The sequence below is a fragment of the Triturus cristatus genome, chromosome 3_2, assembly GCF_964204655.1.
Source record: "Triturus cristatus chromosome 3_2, aTriCri1.1, whole genome shotgun sequence".
In the NCBI taxonomy this organism is placed as follows: Eukaryota; Metazoa; Chordata; class Amphibia; order Caudata; family Salamandridae; genus Triturus; species Triturus cristatus.
Window position 1 is genome coordinate 204,019,559 of NC_140584.1, and position 21,760 is coordinate 204,041,318.

A 21,760-nucleotide genomic window follows, 5' to 3' on the forward strand; every position below is an offset into this window, starting at 1 on the left:
ACACACTCACTCACACACCCACTCAACTACTTATATACCCATTCACACATCCATACAAGCACTCACACATCAGCCCACTCACCAATACAGCCATTCACATAAACTCTCCAATACAGTCACTCACAAACCAACTTACTTAACCAAACACCCACTGAAACAGCCACTCATTCACCCACACAGCCACTTAAACACAGAGTCACTCACTCACACAGCCATGCAGACACCCACTCACTCACCCATACAGTCATTACACACCCACTTATTCACCCGTAGAGCCACTCACATCGCCACTCACTCACTTATACAGCCACTAACACACCCACTCACTCACCAATACCGCCACTCACAGAGCATGTCTCTCACTCACACAGCTATTCACATATCCACCTATACATCCATACTGCCACTTATACACCCATGCACACAAGGATACATACAGTCTCACAGTCACTCACATAACATATGTTAGAAGTAGTATCACTCAGTAGTAGTGCCTCTAGTATACTAATTTAACTTTTGTAGTAGGTTAGTATATAAGATTAACACCCATAAACTCTTGAAAATTTACACTCAATGCATGATGTAATCAGTGATGTCATTTGAGATGTCATCAGTGATGTCATCAGTGCTGTCACTGACCACGTCAGGAGTGATATAATATGTGAGGTCATAAGCAGTGCATTGCAGGGGCATAAGTTATAGTTAGCTGAGGTAGCTATAACTGCTGAATGTCGCTGGTTTTGTAAGCGTGAAATCTGAGCCTAACTATAACGTCCTTGTAACCTTTAATATTTTTACAGTGAAAATGTATATAATATGAAACAATGAAACAATTCACATGATTATTAAACAATTTAGTAAATAATTATCAATGTAACTTTTATTTATTTATTTATTACCTAATTAACTTCCCACACTATACTCCTACAAACCTAGCAGCTCACACCTAAAATATAACTAAATTAAATAAGTATAACCCAGTTTATATAATTGCTAATCAATTAACTGATGAAGTAACAATTATTTATTCATTAATTATTACTTCATTAATGTACCCATATAAACTTAGCAACTAAAATATAACTCAAATAAATCAGTATTACATAATGTACATAAATATTTGTCAACTAAATAATTAATAATACATAAATAATTGTTGATTAATTATTGCTTATTTAACTTCCCACCCTAAATACCTACAAACCCAACAACCGCCACCTAAATTATAACTAAAATATATAGTTAGTACACAATTTACATAATTAATAACCAAATAAATAATTAATACTAAATGAATTATTAATTGTTGCTTAATTTACTGCCCATCCTATAGCCCTTCATATCAAGCAGCTCGTGCTTAATATATATATAAAAAAGATATAATTATTACACAATTTACATAATTAATAAGCTATTCATCATTAATTAATAAATAACTGTTAATTAATTGTTACTTAATTAACTTCTCACCCTATACCCCTACAAACCCAGCAGTCCGCATCTAAAATATAAAAAAAATACAATTATTCCACAACTTTCATCCTTAATAATCAATTCAATTATTATTAATAGGTTAATAATAAATTGTTAATTAAGTATTACTTAATTAACTTCCAACCCTATACCCCTACAAACCTAGCAACCCACCACAACACTAGAAATTACTATTATCAATTAAATAAAAAATGATAACATACTTAATATTACAAACTATATTTAAAATTTTTATTAGCAATTACATAGCACATAAAATTAATATACAAATGAAAACACATTAAGATAATTAAAAAACAACATCTTTACAATTATGGGGCCGATTCTAATTCCGGCCGCAGAACGAACCAACCGACATGGACCCAGACCGGATACCGACCGACACGGACCAGCGCCGTACGACCCGTGCAGTACGATGCAACGCGTGTAATTACAACCGACACTTACGGAATACAAGCCGTACGACCGAGCCGTTGGGAAAATAGTGATCCGGCCGGAAAACCAACGCGATTTTCACCGACCGACACGAACCCGGGATGAACCCGACCGACCCGTACCCATGATGTCCGATCCACGCAGTACGATGCAATGCCTGGAAACCCAGACCAACTCGCACGGAGAACAAGCCGTACGACCGACACACACAGAAAACCGGGCCCACAAGCAATAGAGACCGACGCGTATGAAACACAGAAGATAGGCAGTGTGAACGACCCGGAGAAGCCTACACGAGACAATATCAGCGTCCGCCTTGGTCAGAAGAACGTCTCCTTCATGCCTACAAAAGCCAAAGGAAAAAAGACAAAAAAAGGACCAAACAAGCAATGACAAAGCCAATAAATACCAAATAAAAAAAACCTGGGCCAAAGACACACCCACAACTCCAAATATATAAAGGACTACAATCACTACCATCATCCCTTGTAAACAGGAGAGACAGCCAGCAGCAAACACCGTTACACAGCAACCACAGACACACTCACAACTCACCCATCACACAACTCACACACCATCAGCACCTCATCAACATCACACACACATACAGCCAGCAAAACCAACACCAACCCACCCTCACTTGCACCCTCACACACATCCCTCACCACCACCACCCATCACCAAGCCTCCAAAGAAGAATCCAAAGTTCACAGAAAGTGAGTTAGAGTAGAGCCACATTTGTTTGGTACATTGGTCCAAAGGACCCCCATGTCACAGAAAACAAAGATGTGGGTGAGGATTGTGGACAAGGTGAACGGTCAAGCACCAGCAAGGCGCACAAAGGACGATATCCAGAACAGGTGGTATGGCGTGCGCAGGAGGGTCAAGAAACTCATAAAAAAATATCACCCCCTGAGTCAGTGCACCAGCGGTGGCCCTCCTGCCAAACCAGTCTACTTCAGGACCTGGGAGGAGAAGGTGTGGGACATCCTACCACCAGAGAGCGTCCATGGGATAACAGACCAGAGCCTGTTGAGTACACAAACAACATACCAAAGATACCCAAGATTGTGTGGCAAAGGGCCAGTGAAACCATGCACCGCAAGCAAAGCTACAGTAACCATTAGATAATCAACCCCAGATGTGTATGCCAGTCAGATAAACACAATACCTGCCATCCCATAGTGACTTGGAACTGTGTCATGAAATGCACCAACCTACAAACAAATCGAGCAAGACAGTGGCACAATGCTAAATAGACACTGCCAGACAGTTTGCCACCACAAACACACTACCTCACAGTGCAGCTGACTGACAGGAAGGAATTGTGGGGATGCAGGTGAAGTGAGTGCATCCAAAAGCATGATGGGGTTTGTAGTCACAGATAATGCTCCCTCTCAAAATTGGCCCATCAAGACCTCACTGAAACATGCCCACATCACAGGGAGTGGAAAATTACTGACAAGATGGCTGACACTGGGTCCTGCTGTGGGGAGCACAAGGCCCTGCTAGGGCATGTGCGCAAATCAGAAGCAGGACACCACTGACTGACATCCTGGAAGACAACTTGCACGCCCTACAATGGAAGCACGTTTCATGGTGGGATATCTGGCCGGGTGGGAAGGAGGACTGACAGCTCTGACCATACTTACCAGCATGTGGAGACACACCCCCCCTCAACACAAACTCCACACAACTCACCGGGTAGAATGCATTGACCCTCACCTCTGTGAAACATCATCAAAAGACACCCCGTACTGAGTGCAGCTGTGTGAAGCACAGGGGCTCTCTTTGGACTTGTAGCCAAACAAACACCAGGATTTCACAGTCAGCCATCTTGCCATTACTGTCACACCCCCTCACAGGGAAGCAGAGTCAAGAGGGAGGAAGTATGGGCATGCTGGGAAGGGGGGTGTAGCCAACAGCATGATGGGAGTCGCAGTCACAGACAATCTACACCCGCCCACATGGCCCAGCAAGCATACATTGAACCATGCTCGCCTCACAGGGAGTGGGAAGGGACTGACAAGATGTCTGACACTGGGCTCTTTTGTGGGGAGCACAAGGCCCTGCTGGGAACTGGGCTACAATAAACACCAGGACTTCACAGTCAGCCATCTTGCCATTGCTGTCACATCCCCTCACAGGGAAGCAGAGTCAAGAGGGAGGAAGTATGGGCATGATGGGAAGGGGGGTGTAGCCAAGAGTATGATGGGAGTCGCAGTCACAGACAATCCACACCCACCCACATGGCCCAGCAAGTTCCAACTGAACCATACTCACCCCACAGGGAGTGGGAAGGGACTGACAAGATGTCTGACACTGGGCTCTGTTGTGGGGAGCACAAGGCCATGCTGGGACATGGGCAACAACAATATCAAACTCTGTCTGTGACAAGCTGGGAAAAAGCAGTGTACAGGCAGGCATCTGTTTGTACAGTAGAAAATGTCATGTTTGTGAACCATCGATGCATGTAGAAACATAACTCACATCGTGTGTCTCTTCCAAACACAGGTGGTGCTGGACCCAGCACCAAATGAAGAGGATTCCCAGGCCCAGACTCTGGTGGACACTGAGCTCTCTGGTTTGACTCTGTCTCTGTCCTCTTCGGATGACGACGACCAACCTGGCCCCTCTGCTGTGAGTCATCATGCAGCACCAGCAGCATCAACATCTGCACCCCCTGTACCCACGCCTCCAGCATCTGGAAACTGACAGGGCAGCCCCGCCAACACAGACAAACGAAGACCACTGAACACCCACAGCACAGGGACACATGACCCCCCCGGAAGCTACAGCAAACACCACCAGTAACACCACCCAAGGGGTCCCAGTGTCACCTGTGCGTCCTGCCACTGGTCCTGCCCGTGTGAATAGGGGTGCTGGGAGGGGTGGGAGGCAGAGGGCGCGCCTTGCAGAGAAGTCTGGACTGTATGATGACCCCCAACTGGCACGCATCATAGATGCGTACCAGGATAGCACCGGACGATTTGGCCAGGTAGTGGGGATCCTCAAGGACATGCAACAGGAGCAGGCTGCCCACCATGCCCGCATGGAGGCCAAGTGGGTTGCCCTTACTGCGGTGCATCGGGACATACTCCAATGCCTCCGCCTGATCAACACAAACCTGTCCACACCTCCCTGTGTGGCCACAACATCTGTTGCAACACCATCTGCCAGCGCCACGGGGAGGGAGGAGGACTCTGGCGGAGAGTCCCCTGTACTGCAGAGGCCTGCACCTGAGGATCCCTCTCCCCCCCGGAAGAAGAGGGGTCGTCCGAAGAAGGACATGTGAGAGGCAGATTTCCCAGCACATCCCCCAGGGCCTCTAAACCTGTTCTGGACAATGTTCTTTGTGCGCAACCCGTTCACCTTGTTCAATCACACATAACTCGCCCACATGACATGGAGGGTTCATGTTTGGCCAATGTAGCAGATGACTGTGGACTTTACTCTGGACATTTCATCTACCAGCACTTCCAACTCTAATGTGAACTTTGGATTCCAAAACCAATGTACAGCACCCACCATCCTGTGCACTTTCCTCACACATGTTCGAAAATAAACTCACCAGTACACCATACTTGCCTCTGTTGTGATTCCAACTTGTCATGTGTCATGGAGATGTCGATCTGCTACACAACACAATGCATTCCAAATACTGTAACTATGTGACACCACTATGGCAACACAACATATACTCACCATGGCCATGTTACTCATCCCACACAATGATGTTGACTTGAAACACATAGGTATGCACAACAACACCTATCCACAGTCAGTGGTAACAAGTCCACAGGTGAGCTAAGCAAATGTCAGTCAGATGTGGGACGAAAGACAAAGCACCTAACAAAGCATAGCACAGGTTCATTACACATCAGCAACACGTTTATTCAAAAATAGTGGCAAGGCAATTGTACGTTACGGTGGACACACGGTCACAGAGTGTCAGAGAATTGAAGTCCAGGGGTGTGTGGCACATCACTTGATGTCAATTGACTACTCCCACACTGGTGTCGGATTCTGGGTGTTGGGGGTCAGTGTTGTACATACAACAGGCAAATTACCCTGTGAAGGACAGACACAAGACACAGTCAAAAGCACAGCAGAACAGGAGAGAAATGCAATACCCATGCACAAAACAGGCCGCAAAAAACCTACAAAAAAACAAGTTAGCAGTACTACCCTATGGTGGAGTACACACCACCTGAATGGACACATCACTGCACGCATCCAGTCAAGTGGCACACAGACACACTCAGACAGCAACAGAGCAGCCACAACACATTCCAGGCTAACTCCATACATTGACATAACAACCCTGGAAACTCACATTCAGGTGAAGAAGTTGTTGATGAGCTGTGAGCGGACGTCACCCTCATCCTCATCATCACTGGCATCTTGGCCCAGGCCGGGATCCTTCACAGGTGCCGGAGGTTGGTCATCGTCATCCTGGATGAGAGGCACCTTCTTCCGCACTGCCATGTTGTGTAGCATGCAGCATACAAGGATTATTTTGCACACCTTTGCAGGTTCATATGGGAGGGCCCCTCTGGTCTTGTCCAGGCAGCGAAAGCGGCTTTTCAGGAGGCCGAATGTCCATTCAATCACCCTCCTGCTCCGACCATGTGCCTCATTGTAGTGCATCTCGGCTGGTGTCACAGGGTTTCTGAGGGGTGTCAGCAACCACGGCATGTTGGGGTATCCAGAGTCACCTACACACACAAAAATGAACAAGTAGCTGAGTTTTGTAGGAGTGCGGAATACAACAGAGAGACCTCTAGCCACAATACTGATGTGCACCCACAGTCTGTGTGCCAGGCATCACAGATCTTTGCCATGCAGAAACCCAGGGTCCCTGTATTGCCACATCGACACTGGCATGGACATAGCGTATCATGTACACACCACAAGGCAAGCGTGAGTCCCACAGGTAGTGGCCACTGTTGTCCCTGCAGGCCCTACATGCACGTCTCTTAGACACACACACACCATCATGGTTGATGCACATACCACATGGATGTGGAGACTGTCACCCATTGGGCACATTTGATCAGACACATCTGAGACACAAAATGCACACAGACTGTGGGTGCACATCAGTATTGTGGCTAGAGGTCTCACTGTGACGTACATGCCATCACCCCCAGGACTCAGGGTGTATGTGACATAGCCCAAACATATCCAATATGAAACTGTGTCCGTGACTTATGCCCATTACTGTACATTTGCACATCACAGTGGTAATGTGCACCACACACAAAGGATTCTGCCCCCATGTACACGTGCACAGCCTGGGAGTGGCTGCACAAAAGTGCCACCCAACAAACCAAATGTGACCCCCCCAAACACCCAGGGAATGCAACCTTACCTGCCATGCCACACTGTGTGGCCAATGCTGTAGTGTGGTAGGTGTGCACAGGTGTCCCTGGCAAGTAATTGTGTGTTGAATCCGTCGAATAGTCACACCAATGAGGTCCGACGCGTGTGACAATGCGTACACATTGCACGGTTCATGACCGAGCCGTGCGTACACTTTGCCATTGAATGCAATGAGGTCCGACACCGGTGACAATGCGTACGCATTGCATGGTTCATGACCGAGCCATGCGTACGCTTTGCCATTGAATGCAATGAGGTCCGACGCGGGTGACAATGCGTACGCATTGCACGGTTCATGACCGAGCCGTGCGTACGCTTTGCCATTGAATGCAATGAGTTCCGACGTGGGGGACAATGCGGACGCATTGCACGGTTCATGGCCGAGCCGTGCGTACGCTTTGCCATTGAATGCAATGAGGTCCGACGCGGGTGACTATCATGCATACGCGTCGGGCAGGCATGGTCCGAGAGAGGCGTACGCCTTAGGCTTTGAATCGTATGGAGACGGGTGCATGTGTATTTTCAAAATACGAGTTGTACAGTCAGTTGACCGAGCCGGGCGCACCCATTGGCTCTGGACTTTCATGGAGACGGATGCGGATTCAAAACTTGTACGAGTTGTGCGCTGGAAATTCAGTTGTATGCCTACAACAATGTTGCAATTACTGGTGTTTTATGAAGGTGAAGATTTGAACGATGCGGAAGGCGTGTACAAGTCTTACTTTTCCATGGATTGGCCAGATTCATAGAATGCAACCGTGTTGGACCTATCACTTGGGACACATGGCACAGATTCTGCCTCTGCAGCACAGATGTAAGGCTGGCTGGCCCCCAGGGAGCTCACTTGCCTGCACTACATGCTACTGGACCACATCCCTGCTACCACTGCTGCTGTCTATGCATCCTCTGGCTCCTGCTATGGCACGTACTCTGGAGAGGGCCCCAGCCTTCACTGAGGAGGAGAACCAGGCCCTGCTGGACGGGCTCCTTCCACAGTACAGCAAGCTGTATGGGAAACCAGGGGAGCAGGTGAGTGTGCAGTCCACTGCCTTCCTAATTGTGCATGTTGTCTGACTAGCAGTACTAGCAGTGTGTACACCAGTGGCAAGCATTCTCACTGACTACTTTCATCCCCCAAAGTGTGTAGGCACATGTAATGAACTGGTGTCCTGCTGCTAAAGTGCATTAGTGCAAGCTTAAACTTCCCAGGCATTGTTAACATGTCAGACATGCAGGTGATTTGTCCTTCTCCATGGTTGCACTACCTGTGTAACTCATTTCCCTTTGTGATGATGACCTGTATCTCCAAATGTGTGCAGCACAAATAAGGGGCATGTGTGTACATGTACTTTTAACTTTGTCATCCTCTCAGGTTGATGCCCACCAGAAGCAGGAGATATGGCTGACCATCGCCCGGGCAGTTTGTTCGGTGGGGGTCTACAGGCGCCGGATCTGCAACTGTCAGAAAAGGTGGCAGGACCTTCGGGGCTGGACCCGGATGATAGCTGGAGTCCAGCTGAAGGTGTCACCTCCACGCAAGAGGGGCGGACACCGGACCCTGACCCCCCACATGCTCCGGATCCTGGCGGTGGTCTTCCCGGACCTGGATAGGCAGCTGAAGGCCAGACAGCAGCAGGAAAGGGGTGAGTCCATGCCTAATCTGTGTACTATGTCTGACATGCTAATTGCAGTCTTTTGGCCTGGTCACACTTCCACATTACGTAGGTCTTGTAGTCCAATACTCAGGTCCCTCAATTGTGTGATGCACCCTACTCATCTGTTCCACAGGTGTGGCCCCTACAGTCTGTTGCTTGTGTCACTAGGGCACTGTGTCCCTGCAGTCAGCTATGCTTCAGCTACCGGACAACATCTGTTCCCGTGACTCTGTTGTGTGTTTCATGGGTGGTTCAATTGTTTGCCCAATGCCTGAGATCTGACATGTGATCTGTGTGTGCCCTTGAGATGTGTTCCAATTGCTGGTCTGACAAGCCACATGTGACTGGGGTATTCCAAACAAACCCATGCAGCTGGGGACTCCAATTTTGGGGCCTTAGGAGTATGTATATCAAGTATGTCACACTTGCTGAGCCACCTGACTACGGTCCAGGGCCAAACACTGTTTCACGTAGACCTGGGCAGTCATGCCTCCTCAAGGGCATTTAGAAACACTCTGTAATCCCACTCCTGTGTAACTAATTACAGGTTGTGCTTCGTGACATGTGCCTTCAGGTGTCTCCCTCATTGTGGTGTGTCTTCCTGTTACGTACAACTGGGTTGTTCATGAGTTTGAGGGTCAGCAGGACATCTGAGATGTGACTATGAGAGACAAGACCTGTGTGACATATAGGTGTGTGATCATCTGACAGCGCACAATGGTGTATGCAACTGTGTCCTTCAGGCAGCTGGGTTACATGCATGGCAGACTGTGATGTGTTAATGTACAGGGATTAGTGTTTGCTGAGACTCATATGTATGATGTGCATGATGTGGGGTCTTCTGGGTCCTGGATGTGTTGTTTGCAGGGGATGGACAAGTGCACCTGTCATCTGCAGAGTTAGCTTTACCCCTGAGCTATGATTGTGAGACAGTGCATACTGTTGATGTCTGGATGCCCTGCCCCTGTGACAGGAGACAGTGTTGACTGACTTTCCAGGAATGCCTGTGCCATGGCATTTACCTTGCTATGAGTGATCCTGCATTGTGTTCAAGTGTGCACCATGCACCCCATAGTGGCATTGCCAATCAGGACATGAGAACATCATAGTGTGTGTTGCTGGCATGCATCACAAGCATGTGAAATGAGTCTCTGCCCATCCCTTCATCCGGACACCTGTACTGAGTCAGTAGCAAGAGATGTGCTGTGTGTATAGTGACATACTCCTACATGTTCACTTGCATGTCCAACTGATGTGTGGGTGGTGAATGTCGGGTCATTGGGGTATTAGCATCCAACATGCAACAGACATATGTGTGCAAGTCAAGGAGGAATATGTGTGCCATGGTTGATGTTGAGAATGACAATTGGCTTATTCTAAACAGTGTTGGCACTTTGAGCAGTGTTCAGATGATGATGCCAGGGCTTGCCCTGTGATGTGATCTACTCACTGTGGTGTGTGCAGTCTGTGCAGGTGACTGATGTTGTTCTCTTACTTCCTATTCCTATCCAGATACATCCATGGACACAGGAGGGGACAGCTCCACGGACCAGGAGGAGCCACAGAGCCTGACAGGGACAGAAGGAGAGGAGTCAGGGGGACCCAGTGGCACGGAGGGCGAGTGGAGCCACACAGAGGAGTTGTCAGCACCATCCCCCCCAGCTGAGGGCCACAGCAGCTCTGAGGATGATTCCCTTGTGGAGGCGGGTGTCAGCAGCCACCAAACACCAGCTAGTGAGGCTGTCCCCGCCACCGCCCCCACCACCACCATCACCACCCTCCCATCGGCTCCCATCCCAGAGGTCCCTGGAGGCACCCGTGTTTGGGAGCATGTCTCCTTTGTGCCAGGCACCGCACCCCCTGCCCCTGTGTCACCTGCTGCCCTGAGTGAGGAGTCTGTAGACTTACTTAGACAGATCCATGTAGGGCAGACATCGATGCTGAAGGCCCTCCATGCACACACAAGTCTGTTGACGCAACTGGTGTAGCTTATGGAGTGCATTTCCTCGGGCATGTCTGCCCTACAGAGGACCAATCAGTCCGTGGCCTCCTCCCTGACGGCAGCAGTGTCCCTCCTCCAACAGTCCCGCACCCCTCCTACCCCTGCACCACCCATGATGCCTAGCAGCCTACCTGTCCAAAGCACACACACACCTGCACATTCTCACAAAGCCACAGACACAGGCAGCACACAAACACCCAAACCAAGGTCTAGACGTGCACACAAGCAAGCGCAGGGGACTGATACCACACTCACAGGGGATGGTTTGCTGACACACACACAGTCATCCACAACCACTCCACAGTCCTCCGAAACCTCTCCCTCCCAGCCCCCTTCCCTTGCCTCATCTACAACCCCATCTCCACAGAAGCTCTTCCTCTGTGACCTTGGCCTCCTCCCCACCGACCCGGCAGATTCAGATTACAAGGGGAAGAGGAAGTCCCCACACACAGAGGGGAGTGCCCCTCACACCCGGACACCCTCCCCCAGGTGCAGTCAGACTGAGACCCCCACCCGCAAGTCCAGCCGGAGCCGGAAGAGCAAGACCCCACCACCGCCACGCAGCTCCAAGGCGAAGTCTCTGTCCTCCATCTCCCAGGCCACCACTCCAGAGGTTCCCCTGCTACTCCCTGTCCCGGGTTTCCCCACCCACAGAGACACCATCCCCAAAATGCTGAGGCCCTCCCCCCCTACCACTTGCTCCTCCACACCTGGTCAGACGGTTAGTGGCACTGATGTGGGGACTGTGTCCCCCCTCTGTCCTGCAGACCTCACCTGCACCCCATTCCGCTCACATGGATTTAGGCACTGCAGTGGAGTCCACGACCACCCCGTCTGACTTGGGAACTGCAGTGGGGACTCAATCCACTCCATCTGACCTGCCCACTGAAGTTGTGCCGGCACCCACCCCATCTGACTTGTGCCCCACAGTTGTGACTGCACCCACCACTTCAGTCAGCTCCACTGCAGTTGCAGGTGTCTCTCCTGCATCCACCACCTCTTCACTGCCTCCTTCTGCTGCGCCCTGATCCTGTCCCTGCGGTGCCTGGCCTGCCCCCATGTATGCCCCTTCGAGGGAATGTCCCCTGTCCTTAGCTGTGCAGGCAAGCAACGTGTGACAGTTGTCACTCTAGTTCACTCCTTGGCATTTGATAATGGACAGGCCATTGGCCTTTTGTTTGAACGGACGTTTAACTTTTAATATGCTGAATAAAGTTTTTTTCTTTATCCCTGTGAACTTGATTTAGCTGTACATTAGGTTGATGATGTTTAATATGCCCTTGCACCTGTAATCCTTGGTTTCCAATGTTGAATACTGAGGTGTTGATGTGAGGTACTCCATGTGGTCCAGGAGATATGTATCCTATTCTGGTGGGTATCCAATCCATGTCATCCTTTGCAGCTACCTGGGTTCATCCCACAACTTCGCCATGGGCTACCAGATGTGTGGGTGCAGGACACACTACTGTTAATTGGTGTTTCATCATTGGGATTTGTCAGTTCTGAGTGGTGATGGTGTTGTCAGACGCAGATGGGACACAGTCAGGGGTCCCCAAGGCACTTGTTTGTTCGCAATATCATGTAGTTGTCCCTAGGTGGTACCTTTCAGTGATTGGGACATGTGTAGGTGTGTGTGACTGCTCCCACTTGTCGGGTTCAGGGCTGCAATGTTTGCAGGTGTCAGCATGTGTGCCCTGCGGTTCTCCTTGGGTTCTGCATTGCCCTGGGACTGTGGCAGGTATTCTGAAGGGTACGTGAGCTTTGACTTCATGGGCATGTACCGCATACTGTGCAGTATGTCTGTCATTCACCAGGGTTGTAAACTGTCCTTGTGTGATGAGTCTGTGCACCTTAGTTCCTCCCAACATTCCTGTGTTTGTCATGGGTGCATGTGCAATGTCACCTGTCCATGTGTGCTTCACAGATGCACATAGTTGCAGTTCAGGGTGTGTGGTGTTGAGGGTGGACTGATGTAAATGTTTGCATGGATAGACACCTAGCTGCCATTTGTCCATGGATGACGGGCCATGCTGAGTGATTTGTGTTTGTGTATGTGTGATGTACGTTTGTGGCACAGGACACATGTCTGGGTTTCCCAGTTTGTACGACATCTACCTTTGTCATCACAGTGGAGGTGTCATGCATGCTTGTGTCACCCCAATGTCTGGTCCCTGGGGGTAGTGCTGTTGTGTGTCAGTCTCTTGCTGTGTTAGTTGGTGTTCATTCCAGCTTGCGTCACATGTGTCTGTTGTGCTCCCTCTCATCTCACAATGCCGGATTGCCCACTAAGGGTGTCCCAATGATAGTTTACTTTTGTATGGCACTGTGTCCACATCTGTGTCAGTGTGGTTCAGCCCCCCTTATGTGTTGTGTAGTTGCCTGGGGATACTGAGACACACACACACACATGTTGTGTCAGATGTGCAGTGTGAGGTTGCCTGTTTGTGTTAGTGCATCTGCATCAGTGCATTGGTATTGCTGTGGTGGGCCATTGTCTGGATGCTGTTTCTGTGATTTGCCCTGCTGTCCCTGTGAGTCATATCACATCATTGTGCACATTCATCCTGGTTGTTAGGTGCCATTGCTGGCATGGAATGGGAGTTTGTGACCTGACACCTACAGTCTCCACAGGTTGTTTTGATTAGTGTGTCTATTTTCGAGATGTGTGTATGCTTTGTGATGGTCACTTCTGCTCTTGTGTCATTGTACACTGTATGCATTGTCAGCTCCAATGGGTGGTGCTTGTATGCACATAGCCGAGAGTATGTTATGTTTTCACAGCACTGTTAGCCTCACCACATCTCTGTGGGTATGGGACACAACCACTACTTTGCCCCAGGAGTGTTTGATGTGTTGGGACCGGAAATCATACATGCTGTTTGTTATTTGCAGCTTTGACCATGATGACACTTACCTTTTGGTCACTGTGATGAGGGGGGGTTTAGGCCCCATCACCACAATGCTCGACATTTGCTGCAGTTTGGAAGCCCATACTTAACTTTTGTTCTACACAGTGAGGGGGTGTTCTTTTTACATTGACACAGTGCTATAGTGATACTTGCCTTGTGTAGGGCACCCTCATCTGTTGGTCACACATGTGCTGTTAGTTATATTGTATGTTCGAAGTCATACTCACTGATGTGGGCATTTGTCACAGACTACACACTGTTGTCATGATGTTAGGGGGAATGTATTTTGCTGACATACCTAATGTTGGAGTATGATGGATGTGTGGCGCATCACCCATCCTATGAGTGAGGGTGGCAGGGGTGATGGGCAACAGGTCCCCTATGAGTGGGGGTGGCAGGGGTGATGGGCAACATAAGCCCTATGAGTGGGGGTGGCAGGGGTGATGGGCAACATAAGCCCTATGGGTGGGGGTGGTAGTGGTGCTGGCCATGCAAACCCTATGGTAGGCTGTTGTTAGTGGTCAGGATGTGGATCCCCTGTGTGTGTGTACCATTTTGCGGGTACTTGTCGTTTGTTTGTGTGGTAGGTGTCTGACTTACCGTCTGCGCCGTCGGCGTCGGTTCCTGATCCGGTCATAGATGTAAAGTACTGGTATGACCTGCGCGATGGGATTCATGAGTTACGGCTCGGACGGAGAATGGAGCTTGAATCACAGCCTACGTGTCGGTCATGTTTTTGGCAGTTATGCATATCGTACTTCATCTACAGGACGGACCGTCTACGGGTACGTGACGGTCGCACGGTAAGGCTACGAACAGCTCTCAGAGAGCTGTCCGACCCGGATCCGAATCAACCCCTATATTGTTGAAAACAATGTTAACAACAATAATATTCTTAACAATGATATTACTTACCTGAAAAAAATGATATTCTTAACTACAATATTTCTGCATCATGATTTTTTGTATCACAATATGTTTTCCCGATATTTCTGTTTGCCACTATTTACAACTCAATGTTTTGTCCAAATACCCGCTGGACGCTGCTGGTGGCTTTTGTTGGAGTGAGTTCTGACCCCAAGTGCTGTTCCTGAGTTTCTGGAACACTTGTCTGGTGTTGGAGTGTTCTCATCCTATCCAAATCTCATAAGCTGGGACTTAGAAACTTTTAGCAAATTTTCCTCCAAAGAACAAGCAGGAGATTGGGACCCGCCATCGAGCAGAAGCTGTCAAGGTCAAATTGCTGGTCCCATTCCCCTTTCTAGTATGCCCCACTGAAGGAGATCTGCCTTACAGAAAATGTCTAAATCCAAACATAGAGGACTTCACTAAGATTGACATCAAGCTGAAGCTGATCGACATTGAGACTTTCCTGGGCACGGACACTGGACTTCATCCTCTTGGAGCTTTCCCAACTTCATTGATAATCGCACCAGGAACCCGGACTTCAGCAACCCATCATTGTTGAAACCCAGCTCATATCCAACTTGCAGCTTGCCTTGCCAATATCTCATTGACAGCCACCTTTTCTACAAGAAAGTTTCTAAGTACAAAGGTAGCTCTATGACTGTGGACGACCTGGGCCACGCATTAAACCTTCGCTACATCCCAGTCGACTTTAAACCATATCCTTATCTAGAGGTAGTCTCATATGTTCTCACTCATTGCCCAAAATCATCAGCTTTTTTGTGATGGAAATCAGGCTCAGTATCACAGTATTCAAATGTTATATTAATACATTTCTCAAGATCTGTGGCAATAGCAGAAATATGCAGTAATCTCAGGACCCCACACTCACTCTGACCACACCCACGCACAAAATGAGCAAGTGAATATTTGGAGCTGCAGACATGGGCTTCAATGATAACTTTTGGACAATACACAAAGAGACTTTGATTTGGCAAATAAATTGGTAGTAACAAGGTCGTTCTGACCAGGCAGCAATAGTAATTGTGGAATTGTGGATACCAAACACCGTAACTCAGTTACATCTGTGTGTTTGTGCACTAAAACCTGGTGATAAGTACAAGGACAAAACAGGTCAAGCGCAACATTTTCAAACAGCTTTTGTGCTTGTTTTTTTTTTACTTTTGTCTGAGTCTAAATGATCTTGTAAGTAGGCAGTGTGCATATTATAGGAGCTTGTACTGTAACCAAGTTCAGTACCACAATGGTGTAGAGAAAGTATTCCTCTGATTAAAACTCTACATCTGTGACAAAATAGATGAATATATGTATCAGTGAATAGTTCAAGATGATTAGGTTTCACATTCCATACCTCTCTTTACTTTCCTGCATATTCTTAAAGCCGTGTTTCCAGTCAAATGACTTTGGGAAATTGTTCTTCCAATTTTTAACATATTGGAGACTGGTTTCTAAAACATCCATTACAATGATTTCCTTGAAGTGGTCACATGCTGGCGAAAGCAAATGAAGATTAACGACACCACCATAGAAGACCAGAATATTCCCTTTCAGAGACCCTGTTTGGAAAATAAGAAACATTTTCAAGACTTTGTTCAGTGTTCATTGTATAGCTTTACAACCATGTCTCATATCTTTTAAAAAGCACATTAATATCTGGGTGAAGAGAGCTTAATCCCTTTCTACCACACTAGGCATATGGGAGCTCTCATATTTTCCATGTCAATGCATGAGTGACTCCCCCAATCCCTGATATTTCTTTGGATATTTGTACTTGTATGGTTGTAGTCTTGATTTTATGATGTGGTAAACATGACTACAAATGGCAGCAGCATTCAAAGTGAAACCTCTGCTGTAGAGTTACTCATACATGGAATGGGGAATTCTGAGAGTTTTGGGCATATACAGATCTCCAGGAGCAGGACAGCGAGAGAAGGTCCTGTAGGTCATCAAACAGGTAGCAATATTACTAAGCCCCCATTTCTCTGATTTATCTCATCTCATACCATCACAAAGGGACACACCAGTGGCGCAAGGGGCTTGTAAGTAAGACCCAATGTCTGTACTCATGTTGCAAGGGTCGCTGCTTCCCCCTTTCCCCTATTAGCAAATACATATGATTATTATTGATTTAAGTGGTAAAGCCCTTGCCATAATCATTGTTCAAAAGGAATTTTGTACTCATTTAGACATTGGCGCAATTGGTCTCCATACCTATAGGGTGGCAAAGCGCATATGTATGTAGCTTTGTGGCAGTCCCTTTGTAAAAGTTAGTTTCCTGTCCTGTTGGGAGGACATTTTTACTGGAACTGCTGTTGCTAGTACAATGGAGCAAAGTTTATGTGAAAACATAAATGTCTGACAGACCACCGTGTCATGGCAGCGTGACAGGTCAGTTACATTTATTTTGTTTTAAAAACACAATCTGCCAAAATTAGGTTAGTGTTTGCAAAACAAAAAATAATAATGCCCCGTTTGAGTTGAGATTTTTTTCTCACGACTTGGGGAACATTGCAATAGCTACTAAAGAAAATGGAACTTGAGAGGAGGGACTTATCCTATATCTGTCAGCATCTGCAGCCTCATAGGGGAAGGGCCAGCCAAGAAAAGAAAACCTGGTTTGTACAGAGAATGTCAATCAATCAATCAATCTTTGTCTTTATTCGACCTTCCGACGACAAGTCATAAAAGGTACACCGAATAACAAACAACATTAAAATCCAAACTCATTTAAAAGTTACAATCACAGGCAGAAACAATAGTTTGATCAGAACTAAAGTGGCAGTGCAGATGAATTAGATAGCAGCAAATATAAACCAATAGCATTAAAATATTAAAATCAGTCTTATAAAAGAGCTAGCAGCAACAATAAGGATTAGAGCAGCAATACAAATACAGTACATACAGGAGCTGTTAATAAAACATTAATATCAAAACAACATGCTCCTTCTCTTAGCTAAAGTGCACTTCAGAAAGCTCGCAACAGCAAAGCAAACGTCCTATGTGAAGACTTGACAAGAAATACGCAAGGAATTGAATGCCAGTTGCTCACACAATATTTTATATACCTCAAGGTATATTGTTGATTATACATTTTGTTTAAAGAAAACTATCTTTAAACAAACAAACTATCTTCCTGCTTAAAACCACAACACTATGATAAATCTGTCTCTTGGGTTTTTAAGCAGGAAGATAGTTTTCTTTAAACAAAATGTATAATCAACAATATACCTTGAGGTATACAACATATTGTGTGAGCAACTGGTAACGCAAGGGCAACACAACTCTAAAGTCAGATTTATTAAGCATCGCAAGAACAACTTGCATGGCCCTGCAGTGCTTGGTTAATGTGGAGTAAATGTAAGGCAGCGCAAGTCACTGGCTTGTGCTACTCTGTGCCAGTGAGGCGTTACATGGGTGGAGCGTTGAGTTGGATTTTAGTGCATTCCCAGATTTACTCTGACTGGTACACCTGGGAATGCATCAAAATGCTACATCTTCCCAGGGGAGGCTTAACAAGGAATAATATGTTTATTTCTCCTATTTCTTTCCTTTTTCTACGTGTGCTGCAATTCTCAGCACACGAAGAAAGAGGGACAAGCCTCAAAGGATTGTTTTTATGTAGGAAGGTGTCCTGTCCTGCACAACAACAGTCCTGCCTACAACTCAAGCACCAGGGTGCCTGCATTAGAGCAAGGCAGCACATTGCGCCTCAGAGGAAGGAGAGGGCAGGAATGTGCCATATAAAGTTAAAAATGGCACATTCCTTACCTATCCCTTTCAGGAAGTGCAGCGAAGCAAGGTGTCTTGCTACGTTGCATGAAAGTTTGATAAATCTGGGCCCAATTTTATTTGCTATGGATTTTTTAAATCCATGAACTGCATTCACAGTTTTAGAACAATTAACTTTTCAATCCGTTAGTTGTGAAGACAGCAATTCTAGCCAATGTAGTTTGATACACATGTTATACAATGTATAATAAAAATCAACAGAGCATTAGGTAATTAATGCCTGCATGTGGGAAATTGGGTTTTTGGTTGACTGGGGTGTGAGCCCTTGTCAAGCAACAGCCACAATCCCTTGCAGGGGGGAGCCACCAAAAGTAATTAAGTAAACCTGTGCTTAACTCTGGGCAAGTTGGCACAAAAAACTGTTCTGCTTAACTTAGAGGCAATGTGCAAAGTATTTATGCAGAACACAAACACGAATAACGTTAAAACATAATGCAAGGAAAATCCCAAACCAATTTAGGAAAATAGAGAATATTTTTATAAATTATTTGATACCGCAATCAGTAGAACCAGAGTTATGAATTATTACATTTTAAGTGAAGTATAGCACCTAAAAGATCAAAGCGCCAATTGTGAACATCTGGTTGCTCGAGACTGGGTCAAAGTTGAAAGTTAAGGCCCACCATAATGAACTGCAGTTCGGATACAAAAAGTGGATTGGGCACATTCAACGCTAACCTTCAGACTAGGAAAGCTTTTGAAAGAAAAATTTCTGAGAAGGTAGAGTGTCCAAGAAGGGAGAGTCATTGTCGCCTTGGAGCAAAGCAGCAGTGAAGATGTTTACTTTCGGACTTAGTCACTGAAATGGAAGTTAGAAATCTCCAGCTGGATGAAGCAGAGGGTTGTGGCCATAAGGTCGGATAACTCATTGGCGAAGGATCGCTGAAATGGATTTGCTGCTACGGAGAAGAACCTAGCTGGAGAAGCCACACAGTTTATCCGACCGGCAATGCACCTCGGGCGGATAGGTGAGCAGGTTGGTCAAAGATTCCTTTTGGTTCTCAGAGCACGTTTTGGAAACATTTTAAGTCCTCAGTTTTGGAAAATGGCTATATGGGAACCTTTAGTAACATAACCAAGGTTCTAGGAATGGATAGAGACCTCTTTAGGTTCAGGACTCACTCAGGCATGGTCCAGGTGCAGGTTCAAGATTATGGGAGATTGTTATGTCCCTGAGGACATGAACCCGAGGCCTGCAAACTAGCCCTTGGAGTCAGTTCAGTTCAAAAGCTTAATTCGGTATAATAAAACAACCATAAAAGTATATATACATTGAAACTGATTGCATTGCGCAGTCACTTCTGGTAGTCCTTGGTGCAGGGCTCACCAGCAGAGCTGGCGTCCGAGGGTTCAAGGCAGGCTCCAGACAGCAGGACAGCCTTTCAAGTACAGCTACAGTCTGGCACAGGGGCGTAACAAAGGCCCCCGCAGCCCCCCCGGTGCGGGGGGGGGGGGGGTGGCCGAGATCCAGGGGGCCCCCTCAACACTTTACCCTGGCCTGACAGCTCCTGAGGAAGTCCAACTGAAATGCATTGGCATTTGCTCCTGCCCCAGAAAGTCAAGCCATAGTGTTGCTAATTCCAATGCTAGTCTGAAATGTAAAGCTGGAGAGTGACAGCGCGCTGCTCAGGCATGCTGGGCTGGCTGTCTGAGCAGTGATTGTGCTGCAATGTAATGATTTGCACCCAGTGTCAGCAGCCGACTTTCGATAGCCGTGATACGTCACGTCCTGCTGGCGCCTGTGGTGCAGGAGGAGTCAGGCAGCAAAGTTTCTGTGCGGCAAATCATAGTTAAATTAAATGAATCAACATTGCGATTCCCGATGAATGGGCTCTCGACTCACGGGACCGTGGCAGCTGCGATGGAGTGCAGAGCAGGCGAGCATACCACTCACGGACTGTGCAGCTGGTGAGCACCTTTAGAATCATTGCCTAGGCCGCAGTAAGTGATTACTTTACTTATTCACTCTGGGGACGGGTGGGGTTCACACAGCCATGCTGAGGGACAGGCAAGAAAAGGTTTCTTGAAGATTACAGTGTCCATCTCAGCAAGATGTTGTTAAAAATTACCCTCCACATCACCTTGACGTAACACAATCCTTGCCGAGTCCAATTATTTAGAAGCATCTCTATGTAGCCGCGTTGCAGGTCCCGACAGCCAGAAATTTCAAAGGTATCAGATGGATGCCAGAATGAGCTTGTTTGGTGAGAGCCCCACACTCACTCAGGGTCACTTAGGTTATCGCCCATCAATGGCTAGACAATCCCACTGAGCGCCGCCGCAAGCAGCAGGAGTTGCAGTACAAGCGCCTCAAATTACTTGATTTTTACCGCTGCACGCCTTTACACTATTTCAGCACGGACGGCTCTTTCATGTCCCGTGTCTACCAGGTATGTAGTTGCGCTTGGTTGCTATAAAATTGAATTCATTCTGGGCTGTCTACGATCTCATGATTATTGTGCAGCAAGCAGCCTCTCTCTAATTCAGCAGTGACACGTTAGTGCACAATACTGTAGTGTAACTGCGTCGGGAGGGAGGGGGTGCCGTACTAATTGACTACATTGCATATATTTCACCAACATAAATGATTCTATTTAAACACCATCACTTCATTGTAGGAATAGTATATGTCGACAGAACCCTTGAAGGACAACGAACAGACAAAATAACTTTCCATAATTCATAATCATGATAAGGAAAACACATTACAAAGAGAACAATGAAAGGGTACATTCCATTTAAAAGCATTCATTTACCAAGACTAACACGGCACAGGCAGAGTAACGGCCAACAGTAATGTACAGATGGCTGCCAATTAGAAACAGAGACAAGAAAAACGGTCAAGGTGATGTGTAAATGTTTTCATTTTTATGTTTTTAAGATTGAACTGTGTGCCGGAGCTTAGACGATTAAGAAATAAAGCAAAATGCATACATCCCATCCTCTATATCTCTCCTAAGCTATCAATACCCGGGATACCAGTAACTCTGGGTGCAGAGGTGTTAGGGGGTTACGAGTGACACTTAAATGGTCCCTTAGAAACTCGCACAAGTAGAATCAGATGGTTCAAGCCCAGGCTTGAGCTGAATGCTTATGGCAGTGAGTAAAGATCTCAGTTCTCTGAAAAGTGAGCATTCAGTCAATATTTCTCAGCGAAGCTGCAA

General features: G+C 46.9%; 1 protein-coding gene across 1 annotated transcript in view; it reads right to left on the bottom strand.

Annotated features, from left to right (window-relative positions):
* The window catches only part of LOC146857024 (indolethylamine N-methyltransferase-like), a 170,553-nt gene that overhangs the window by 12,044 nt on the left and 136,749 nt on the right, over window positions 1–21,760 (bottom strand). Inside the window, exon 2 of the mRNA XM_085647513.1 lies at window positions 16,159–16,363. Within this exon, the coding sequence (XP_085503639.1) occupies window positions 16,159–16,363 (205 nt within the window). The remainder of the gene's footprint in view (window positions 1–16,158; window positions 16,364–21,760) is intronic.